General features: G+C 38.7%; 1 protein-coding gene across 22 annotated transcripts in view; it reads right to left on the bottom strand.

The window, feature by feature from the left end:
• Positions 1-814: 814 nt before the first annotated feature.
• The window catches only part of LOC129732294 (sodium/hydrogen exchanger 3), a 92,155-nt gene continuing 80,456 nt past the window's right edge, over positions 815-12,513 (bottom strand). For 19 of the 22 annotated variants that reach the window (XM_055693048.1, XM_055693054.1, XM_055693057.1 and 16 more), the window contains one exon: positions 815-5,033. In XM_055693048.1, the coding sequence (XP_055549023.1) occupies positions 4,805-5,033 (229 nt within the window). In that variant the 3' untranslated portion in view covers positions 815-4,804. The remainder of the gene's footprint in view (positions 5,034-12,513) is intronic. The other 3 variants (XM_055693069.1, XM_055693064.1, XR_008729224.1) reach the window with 3 other exon arrangements.

Below are 12,513 nucleotides of genomic sequence, written 5' to 3'. Positions count from 1 at the left end.
TATATATATATATATATATATATATATATATATATATATATATATATATATATATATATATATATATATATTATCACTAGATCACATATCAATCGATTTTGAACTTCCCTATTTTCGTGAAATCATTTCACCGTTCAAAATGGTCGTGAAATAATTCCACGTGAAACGTCGTTTTTTCCGTTTTCACTTCACTCATATGACACTCATAACAACCCAGATTCCACGGCAGATGTCACTTTGCGGCGTTTTTCTCACTTACGTGAGTCCCGTAATAGGGCTATATTCACATCACTTTGATTCCACCGTGAAGTGACTCCCATAATAAGCACCAATACCAGTTAACCCAGTAAAGAACGCCTGAGCGCAATAGCAAACTACAGAAATTATTCGTCTTATAGACTGTAAAATGTGATATAATTTCTAATAATATAACTATAACCGTATTTAAGGGGGGTGGGGGTGGTTTCAAGGGGGCAGGGCAGCCATGGCCCCCGTGCCCCCACACTTTGGGGTCCCCCAAAACAATTCACCTCCAATGACTAACGATACTAAAAAATCCTGACATCTTAAAAAAACATTTTATTTTAATCAAAACTAACACAACCCTTCTATAACCTTCCTTTAGTTTAGATTTCTGTATGACATGTTCCTTAATTTAAATATTGACTATTGAAAAGGGCTTCCCCCACAAGCCTAACCCTGGCCCTGAATATAAATGACCAACGGTATCACAGATCGCATATGCAGGTATCGGAAATTCGGTTATGTTCGGATCGAATACAAGGTTTCGGATTCGCAAAAACTTTACTCTGCAAACTTTTCAAAGCTTTATTAAAAACATTTTTTGTTTCTGCATCATCATCGTCCCAATTTTAGCAACAAGTTTTCTTCTATTAGGAATAATCTATAGCAAACATTGTTCTGTTATTGTATCTTACAATTTGAATTAATTATAATCTCATGTTGGTTTAACTTTGCGTTCTTGATCTTTTTTTTTTTTTTTAGTTCAAAGTATTCATTTGCTGTTCTCATCAAGAAATCACATCAGCATAAACTTTTTTTTAGTTAGAATTTTGTCAGAGATCTCTCGTAAAAGAATGGAATTTCGAATTTTGTTTGAAGAATATACACATGTTTTACATATTTTAATAGCCAATTGGATCATAAGTCATAAACTACGCTGTAAAAAATACGTCACGCATCATCTGTGGTCAAACCATTCGTCCAATCACTCAGTTAGTCGCTTTGCAGTTGAAAAAATATAGTTAGATTTTTAAACTACGTGGGTTAGGTTCTTATTTTTCTCTCTTATTAACTACCAGTCGATTTCAAGTTGCATTTGTTTTCAGTTTCCGTGTTATAATTCACCTCATTCACTTTGTTTAACAACTTCCTAAGGCTTGCACAAAAAATGGACGTCGTTTCGGAGCAGATGTTGTTCATCCAGATGACCGTCCGTCACGTTGGTTCCGATTCATATCGTATCCTTTTTTAGTTAGTGTATGCACTGTCTACACAATGCTTTAGTTTTTTTTCTTTTCTTGCATTTTGGCTGATCTTCCCGATCTCAAGTGTTGCTAGCTGATTCCACGATTCGAGCCACTCCAGCAATTGGTTTTAGCTGATTGACGTATTACAATAAGGTTTCGTTTCAAGTCCTCCTGAAGAATCAGTTTTGTCACATCGTTCACCAGAGACTGTACAGATTTAGGAAAGTCAATGTATGTGCAAAGCACAATTTTACTAGGTGCCTTTAGATTGTCCCGCGATATGGGCTTATCTGGAGCTGGGTTTAATATGCGAAAAATATCAGCACCATAAAAGGAGAAAACAAAACGGAAATACTTACCAGCGAAATACTCAAAACCAAAAACAAAAAACTTTTTTTTAAATTTTTTTACTAAATAAAAAATATATAATATGTTCTAGTTAGGCTAATGAAATATACTTTAACTCATTTAAATATTACTGAAAAGTGATACGATCCTATAGGGCCAAATAGTGACTGTCTGACAATGGAACTCTACAGCTAAAGATTGTAATCTGGTACTTTGTCTATTGTTCTGGTAGATGCCTTTTTGCCTTTTTGCTACTTATGATTTATGTTTTTTTTTATTTCATTGAATAATAATACCGCTGGTTGTCCTGCATATCAACTGAAACAAGTGCGTAAAGTTCTGCTCTGTGGTCTATATGTACGTTAATTTGTAACTGTAATGATTTCGTTACGTTCGCTACACTTTTTTTCTAACTAATAATGTCTTTGGGAATAGCAGGTAAATACTACGCCATTTTAGGAAGTCAGCGACAGTCGAATAAACTACAGTCAATAGCTAGCTATAGATAAATGCGTTTGGCTTTCGGTTTATGCTCTAAATTCTGTCATACGTAATGATGCACTTGTAGTTATTGTTTTTTTCCTCTCTATTTTGTTGTTGTTGTTACTGTCTATTGATGTGTTATTTACACCTATTTAAGTACGAACGGCTGGCGAACTCGAACGTAGTGCATGAGATTTAATGCTTCAATTTAGATTTGCGTCAGCCATGCTTAGAAGTTCGAATAAAATTACCTAACAAAGCAGATTAAAGCCATCAAAAAATCTCATGAACTGATCTTTTGGAAAAATATGGAAAATCTTTTGTTAATTTGTCTAGCTTTACTTGTTGTTTCAAAATATATTTTACCGCTTATTGAGAATTCAGTCGGTCATTGGTTGATGACAATAAAATGTTGATGAGTTTTTAAAAATTGAATCAAATTCTTTGAATAAGGTCACGATGATTGAATCAGGTCCATGGAAGAATAAATGTACTAAATTCCAGTATTATTATGGCAGAATAATCATTTTCTAGCCTTCAATTAAAAAGATAATTCAGCGTGTGAAATGTGTTCCATATCAGATCTATTCTGTTTTATAACCTCTCTAAAATTTTGATTTTTGCAACTATCATATATGTTTGTTTCGGCGATTATCTCAGTTGTTCCTTAAGTTATTTATTTTAGATTTAGAAATGAGAAATTATAGGTTGGATTTGAATACGAGAGCAACTCTAACATTTTTGCAAGTTAATAACTGTGATGCTTTTTGTTTTCTGTGGCTAATTTCCCTTCTTGTCATCTTACATTAGCCTCAGTTGCAGTCCAGCTGCAGTCAGGCAAAATTCGAACGTTGAATATTGGGCACTGAATTAATTTTGGCCGTCAAAAATCGTAAAAATTGAAGAATTATCTAAGTGCAATCAAAACTTTCTTATGCTTAAGCTAACATTTTTATAGTATATTTACAAATATTTCCGTTCTCTCGAATTATTCGTTTAAGATATCATTGAAACCAACATGACTTAAAGTAGTTTGAATTTGAACAACTATCAAATCGTTCCTCACGTTCACAGTAATTACCTTTAATCCGATAAGAGAGAGCAAGATGTAATTGAAACGTTTGAAAAACAATGGATATTAATTTCCATGTACAAAACACAGTGAGGGTCGGAAAGTTCAATTAGGGATAATATGATTAAATTTCATGATTTTAAATACTGACGGTGCTAAGATCTGAAATGTAGGATCTAAAAACCTCTAACGTGTACTTTGAGAAATACACTTAAAGCCAGCAGTATGATCATATATGGTGTTTACTATTTTTCTCACATATGAAAATGAGCCGCTAATGAATACTTTACAATAAAATTATTCACCACTAATGAATTTTTAAAATCGCGCGTCCAAGCCAATATTTAATTTTAAGTTTCCAATGGAATAACATTCTATTCGCATAATTTAATTTTTTTTTTCGATGGAGCATTGCAGTCATGTTTACTTCAGTTCAGTGCATTTTACACGATAAAAATGATATTGAAAATGAGGCAAACAAACATGCCAAGACTGTCACGGTTTCTTCTTCCTCTAAAGGCTAGCTTGCTTCTAAGCGGATCACATGACTCTTTCAAGGTGGGTGCCTCTCAACTCAAATGTGCAACAAGACTATTCTAATTTTTGTATTATTTTCTGTCTCAAAAATATATCAACACTCTTCTAACTTGATTTGCTGTTAAACAATTGGTCAATAATTTTTACTAAATTCCCAGGAAACATTTGCACAGAAATTAGAATTTGTTGAGATGACTAAAATAATACGTTTCTAAGCACAGCTGACGCAGTATGCTGTGAAGCTGTGAATACGAGCTCTGTTTGTACGAAACGTAAAATGGATTCCTGGTGTATTAAAAAATTTGTGCATTCCAACAAAAATGTTCTAAGTACGGGTTATACTTGTCCTATCACAATAATTGCTTTAACTTTTTTCTCTAAATATTGTTCCCGCATTTAGGTTTACAATTCTAAAACTTTTCTGTGTGACTTCCTAAAATATTAAACACTACACTTCGATAAATAAGTATATGGTTATTCATCTACAATTAGATTAACCTTCTCGGCTCTGGTCAGCCCAACGGAGGCTTGGGTAAAATCAACGAAACATTCAAAAGTACATAACCTAAAAATAACTTTACCGAGTATACTGATTACTGCTGCAGGTTTTTGACGTGGGAACGCAGTGATCGCCACGTTTATCCGATCCACCACCAAACTCACCGTGGGAGGAAGCGCTTGGAAAAAAGTACACCGAAGACCACTTCCCGACTGTTGCTGTTGATCGGCCGGAGAAGCTGTCTGTCGCAATCTGTATCTGTGTATTCGATCTAAGTACATACGTCGACTAAGGCAAAGGTTTGTATAGGCGGCGGGGGATTGCAGCGGAAGCTAAAACCGCGGGAGGAGTAACGACTACCTAGATGAATATTTCTCAAATGGGGTGTTGCTCGTCACCACAGTCCTCATCTTCTTCTTCGTCCTCTTCGGAGTCAGTCGAACTGGATGACAGAAGGGCGGTTGCCTGGGGGTTGCTGGACTTGTGATTGCTGCCGGCCGATCTGGGCGTTCCCGATGCTTTGATTAGAGTTGGTCCTCTACGGGCTCCGTATCTGTCGCGTTCGGGCAGCGATTTGGTGTAGTTTTCTTCTGGGATCGCCTCGCTGCGAAAGTGGTTCGATCCGATTGACGGCCGACGCAACGACAGGCGTGTTTCAAGTTCCCGAATGCCAATAAGAAAACGGAGGGGGAAATATGTTTTCAAATTTTGTATTTATTTGTTGTTAAGTGTATCGGTTTTGTGTGAAAGTGACGGAAGAATACTATGTGTGGAAACAGTTGCCCTCTGGCTGGCAACACGGGTGATTGGCTGACTACGGATGCCTAGGGTTTCACTAAGGAGAATGGCTACCGGGGTGTATATATGAGCAAGAAAAGACTAGATGTTTTGGCGTGGAAAGAAGGTAAGAATAAAAGACGTCAAACTACATATGATAGCAAAAGAGACTACCCTTCTATAATTAACTGAAGCTATTGATTTACTAGGTTAACAAACGCAATCTAATTGTGAAACTAAAAGCATACGTATTTAAAAATAGCGAAGAAAGCAGTGTATAATTTCATTCAGTAGAAAATGTTGTACGATTCTGGTGTATAACTAAAGTTATCCATCTGCGGATTTTGAAAATTAGTTTAAGTTCAAACTCTGACTTATGTTTTTACAAGTTAAACTTAAATAATAAAAAGCGCCTTTAGAATAACACAAAATTCATTCAAGTAATTTTTGGATCATACTATTTCGATTTAGTTTTATTCTGGACATTAAAAAACCGCGTGAATTCCGAATTCCACGGAAAAATACACGTTAAAACATACTTTCTAAAAAATCCAAAAGTAAACGCAAAAACGCGTGAATTCCGAAATCTGCGTAATTCCCTAGGCCGCGTGAAAACATATGATTTCCTGAATTCACGTGAAAACCACTACAATAGTGGCTTTGGTATATTGTTTTCATCGATTTTTAATCTACACTACCTGCTATAGGTTTTTAATTGCTCCATAGGGTATTGTAACACCAAATTTAAATGTTTTAGCACTCCGAAAATTTAAGCATTACCCAAGTAAGAAGACTAATGTCATTTTATCTCGTGATTCTGACAACCAAAAGAGTTATGGTCTCCAGCAAAGTTGTTCGGGATGTCAACAACGTTTAGTAAGTGCAATTTTTTTTCGAAATTTAGCTGAAATTTGGCACACCAGTTTTTGGCATTTTGAACACAATTTATTTCGTGAATTGAGCCACTTATAAATTTGCCGTCTGCAGCAAAGCTTGTTTGTTTTTCGAAATTTGGCAGCTACATGGCGTTAGTTTGCATATAGTTTTGAGTATTTTGAACATAATTTTCGTTAAAATTCGTGGATACCGGTAAAGTCGTTCAGGACAAGGGTTTTTAATTGGTTACAGCTTGGTATGGAAATTAACTTTACGTTGCTCTAGTGTGAATGTAGTTTTGTGTGTTTTGAACTAAATTTATCTCATGAATTCAACTACTTAGGAAACTGCGGTCTTTAAAAAAGTAGTTCAAAAAGTCATGGTCTTTCGGTGGGCTAATGTTTTTTTTTTTGTATTCCTGAAGGACATTACGACTAAGAGAGCCACTGCGACCTTCTCCTTGATTATCTTTTGAGGCTGGCCCCGGTTGCTGTACACAGATTATGTTGTGTATCGATTTGGTATCGCATAGTCAAAGAGACAAGCAACCTTTTTGGGATTGGAATTCCATACCTGATAGGGGTTAGAAGGTAACGTCCGAAAAAGTATTACCTAGCAAACGCTAGGGCTTCACACTGATAAAGCAGGTGAGCTTTCGTTTCAACTGCAAGGTTACAGAAGCGGCAGTTATCGTATGAGACAATACCGATGTTCTCTATGTGGTAGAGAGTAGGGCAGTGTGCGGTGGCTCAGGGCCAATGAACTGCTGTCTGATCCTTGTCTTGCGAGGTAGTAAGCATTTTCATGGCGATATGGCGATTCGTTTCAATCACCTTATATAGAATGTCGAGATTGTAGTCGCATTTTGTTTGACGAAATAAATAAATATATAGATTATTCTGAACCGCCATGCAGTCTGATACTGCGGTGACTAAGGGTGTGAATTTAAACTCTCTTAGTATGCGATGACGAGCCTGATCGCCTTCGAGGATTGTTTTGTTCTGTTGAAGCCTTAGTGCATCAAGCCCTGCCTCTTTATTTACATGAATATCTAGAGGCAGTAGGCAGATCAAATTGCCCTAGCCGCAAACGGAGCCAGTGGAGTACTGGGTACCCTCCACTGTACCTCTACCCTTCTTACGTTAAGTGGGGCTCTGACGGAGCGGACCTTTATTTCCTTAGCTTCTCGTAAGATTCACATGGACAACATAAAAAATTCTAACAATTTCAGCAAAAACAGTCAACAGGAAACAGAGAAAGTGGTCGGACGAACACTTCTTGATCAGGAGCAGGAAGCAGGGTTTAATCTTGATAATGCTTTGCTACAGGAATGCCCATCCGCCCTATCCATGATCCTCGATTTCCTAAAGGAGACAAACGCAGACGCACCTTCTAGTCCGCCTGCTCTCCGTTAGAAGAGAACAAAGCGTCCCTCCAACACGCAAAAGCGCAGGTACGCGGCATATATGAAAGAAGGCCACTCAAGGGATCTCCCTGGGAAGGAGCACAACTGCGTGTTTTCAACTGCGAATACGATTCGGATCGCAGGTTATTTCTCGAACAGTGTGGACACTTCAAACGAGAAGATACTGCGATTCATCCAGAATAAGAACGACGGTATCTCTGCACTGGAGTGGCGCGTAAGGAACCGCAAGGTGACAGAGAAAACCGTCGAACTTCTTCTGGAGAACGATGAACAATCCGCCGACCGAATTACCGAGCAGCGCTTCTTACTAAACTACATGTTAGGTAAGGCTCGCATGCGCCGGGTGAGCAGATCCATGACCAATATTTCGGAAGGAAACTTATGTTGCGACGAGAAGGAAGGTACATGCAGAACATCGCTTACAGCAGGCAAAGCTAGCCGGTGTTAGAACAAAGGCAACCCAAACCAGCAGTTCTGCTTATGGCAATCGTCTGACAGGTACTTGATCCTCCAATCCAACCACAGACGGATCCAACACGCAATGAGCAGCTTTCGCTGCAACCTGGTGAATCTTCATCACGCTAAGGGGTCTCCAAAGTCGTTAGCAGAAGATTCACCAAAGAGCAACTAACCGTTGCTCTGGTCCAGGAACCTCGCGGACTCAAGAGGTATCGCAGCCTAAACCTAGGACTGCAATTCTGTTGAGCAGAGTAATCAAATACACTCCAATTACACAATTTATTCAACGTGACGTCGTTGCCATAATAGCGGAAGTCCTGACTACGAACGGGAAACAAACCATGGTCATCGCAACCGTTCACTTCCACGGTGACCTGGACGATATTCCGCCTCCCGAGGTCTATGCACTCGTGCGGTACTGCAAAGCAGTCAATAAGCCGTTTCTCATCGGATGCGATGCGAATGCTCACCACACGATTTGGGGCAGCTTGGATACCAACAACAGGGGTGCGTATCTTACTTTCAACGAGGTCAATATATACGAAGTGACCACGAAAAAACACAAACTTGGACACGACCATCACAGATTTTGTTCAATGTTGGGAGAACTATTCATCTACTGTCACTTTAGAAAAATCCCAAATTTGGTGTCGATTGGAATACCCCTCGCTCTGTGGGACCCCCTGTTTATTGCAAAGTCACGCATTTTTTGTTCAAAATCTCTTTTTTCTTTTTCTTATAATTCATGGACGTAAGATGTCCAAAAAATACTGATAGATGATTTTTGAAGAAAATAAACCAAGGAATCCAGAAAAAATATAAGTTTTGACTGGAAGTGTGACCAGATAAATAATTTTTGTATTTGAAAACTAAATTGACATTTTTCGGCAAATGCAGCCATTTTTATTTTAGATTTGATAATTTCATCGTGTTCCATGGAAAATTTCACATAAGAAACAGCTATCATCCCGAGGTAATATTAGCCAATATCGAGATATAACATTTATACGAAAAAAGTTGTAAACTTCGTAATTATTTTTTTTACAATTTATAGACGTAAGACACCCGGAAAATAATGATAGGTGAATTTTGAAGAAAATAAACCAAGGAATCCAGAAAAAATATCATTTTTGACCGGAAGTGTTGCCAGATAGATTATTTTTGTATTTTAAAACTAAATTTGCATTTTTCGGCAAATGCAGCTAATTTTATTTTAAATTTGATGGTTTCATCGTGTTTTTCAGAAAATTTCACGTAAGAAGCACTTACCAACCCGTGGTAATATGAGCCAATCTCTAGATGTAGCATATTTACTAAAATAGTTCTGAATTTCGTAATGTAGCACAAACATTGCCGAGAAAGTCAAAAAGTGGCTCATCGAAGCTAGTGTAGGATCACTGATACCTACATGGCCAGGTGTCCTCTAACGGAGAGGTGTGTGTGTCGCGACGTGCCCTGGTGGAATATAACGCTCAATAACCTCCACCGTGAGGCCAGGCCATTGTTCAACAGGGTTAAAAGCGCATCCAACTGGGATGAATACAAAGCGTCACTCAACAAGTAAAACGTTAAGCTACGCAAGGCTAAAAGAATTTGTAGGAACAAGTTCTGCGAGGGCGTCCAACCGATCCCCGAAGCCGCACGACTTCAGAAAGCGAGTTCCATAGACCATACCAACAGTCTAGAGCAGTTAAAAAAGAGGACGGTAGTCTCACCGTCATACCTAAGGAATCACTGCAGGTTGTTATGAACATGGACTTCCCTGGGTCCACATGTATAACCGAACACTGCTCTCGATAGATGTTCATGGAAGCTTCAACCAATTTGGCATTAATCTTGTTTGTACCTATGAAGCCTCCAGGACCAGATGGCATTTTTTTTTGTTCCTTGTATGCCTGAAGGGCACTGGGTACTGAAGTGCCACTGCGACATTCTTGCTGATTGTCTTTTGTGGCGGGCCCCGATTGCTGTGCACAGGTTACGGATTGTTCGTACTCATTGGTATGGAATTATTAAAAGGTAACATCCTAAGAAGTTGTACCTAGAAGAATCAAGCGCTCCGCAAGAGGAAAGCAAATGCTCTGAACTTTCTGGTTTAGATTTACAGAATCGGCAGGTGTCGTTAAACACTACACCGATTTTCTTTAAATGATAAAAAGTGGGGCAGTGTCCGGTAAGGAGTCCCGTGATTATCCGTAGTTCACTACGATTTAGAATAAGTAACTTTCTGGCGGTTCCAGGGTTCGGAGAGATTAACTGTTTAGCTTGTCTACAACACAGTAACTGTTGCCATTATGATGCTATTTCTAGCCTTTCCCAAGTTAGTGGTTCGCTTTTGATAGCGCAATTGGACGTACCCAGAAATGGCTAGGGGACAATAAACCACTGAGCTGATCCCTGTCTTGATAGGTAGTCAGCGTGTTCATTACCCTCGACTCCGCAATGTACGGGCACCCAAAACAGAAAAACTGAGTTCTGCCGGGAAAGTTCCCGTAGAGTTTCAATGCATTTCCAAACAACCAGACCAGATGGCGTTCTACCCATCTTTATACAAAAATCAGATGGGGTTTTACCCTGGGTTATATTCCAGTTAGCTGGCGGAAAGTCAAGGTGAAGGTCATATCGAAAGCAGGAAGAAAATACAAAACACTACCTAAGACCTTCAGGCCCATTACATCTACATTTATGAAGTTAATGGAGAAAATTGCAGATAGCCATATCCACAATGAGTTTCTTAAGAACCCGCCACTACATAAAGATCAGCATGCTTAACAACCTGGTAAATGGACTGCTCTTCATGGCATAGTGACTCTTATCAAAAAGTCGCTGAAGGCGCTCAATACAGCTCTCCTGAATAGGAGAGTTGATAACACTACAATGAGCTGGATTGCTCTCGAGCAGAGAAATCACAGCTACATTGAAAGATGCTTCAATCACCGTCTCAAAAGACTGTCCACAATGGGGAGTCCTCGCTTCCCTGCTTTCGTCGCTGGTGGTCGATGCCCTATTGGGCAAGCTAACCCAGCTTGGCTATACCGATGATGTAGTCCTCATAATTCACGGAAAATGTGACGCAACAATGACTACCACCTTCAGACGGCACTAGACATTACCGTGAGTTGGTGCACACAAGAGGTGCAGAATATAAATCCCGCTGAAAAAAGTTATTGTAGCCTTCACCAAACGGAGGAAACACACTTTGTCTCCTCCTGCACTGAATAAGTGCTTACTGACCTCTTGTAAAGAAGTTAAATACCTGGATATTATTCTGAACAGTAAGCTGTATTGGACGATCCAAATTGACTACGCAGTCAAAAATGCTACAATGGCTATTTTGGGCTTACAGCACACTATTAAGCAAAACCTGGGGCTTGAAACCACAATTGGCGTTTTGGTACTACATAACCATTGCACGACCAAGCATTACTTTCGCCAATCTTGTGCGGTGGCCGATGGTGAATGACTAATGGCCTAATCCGAAGTTCTGCCACGACGTGGTGCTAGTGTGCATAAACTTTTCAGTATTTTCAACTTATTTTATTTCGTAAATTTCACCGCTTTGAAAGTTGCGGTCTTCTGCAAGTTGTTCGTAGTATGCGTTTAGATTTGAGTGTTTTGAATTAAATTTATCACGAGAATCTTACTACTTAGAAAAATCAAAGCGTTTTTCCGCTTTATCGACTAGAGAAGGTATTTTTGACCACAGGTCTAGAAAACTAGCGACTTGCTCTCAAAACTTTGGAAATTTTGAACTCCTCGGTATGAAAACTAATAAGAAGCTCCTTCTGAACAACTTTGCTGAAACCCGCAACATTCTAGAAAATCAGAACCGTAAGATAAGTGAAGGTCAAAACATAAGGTATAGCGTGCACATTAATGCCACGTATCAGTAGAATTCTGTACTCAACTGTTTACCATCCAGAAGACGTTAGAATCGTTAGATAAGCTAAGGTCGACGACGAATTTCATTATCATTAGCGCCACATAGTGGCAGAACTCTGCACTAAGTTGGCCATTACAAAAAATCCTCTACCTTCTGAACATAGCTAGAGACCGCAGCTCTCTAAGAAGTCTGAATCACGAGATAAATCAAGAAAACGAAACATCCACACTAGCGTCACATAACGGTGAAATTCTGTTCTAAACAGTCCACTATCCAGAAGCCCTTAACACTCTGAACAAGTCTGCTGAAGACTGCAACTTTGTATGTCGTCGGAAACACAAGATATCTGCCTATTCCTGGAGACGCTAAACTTTTTAGGGGGTGCTGTTATATTTAAACTGGGTGTTGCATTGTAATACACAATGAAGCTATTCCAGACTTAGTGCGGACAGTGTATATTTATTTGCCTTATATGATAACCACACCAACAATTTGCTGAATGTCGTATCAATAGGTTCCTTAAAAAAATTGTTAATAATATAGTATTGAGGCACGATCGAATAAACTTCAAAGATACCCTAAGCTGTTATTTTCGCCAGTGTAAAAAACTGGGAAAAAAATCTTATATTACAGAGAAAATAATATAACAAAAAAACGACACTC

Source organism: Wyeomyia smithii, chromosome 3, assembly GCF_029784165.1.
Source record: "Wyeomyia smithii strain HCP4-BCI-WySm-NY-G18 chromosome 3, ASM2978416v1, whole genome shotgun sequence".
NCBI lineage: Eukaryota > Metazoa > Arthropoda > Insecta > Diptera > Culicidae > Wyeomyia > Wyeomyia smithii.
The sequence above is the reverse complement of the archived record's forward strand: the minus strand, read 5'-3'. Positions and strand labels throughout refer to the sequence as shown.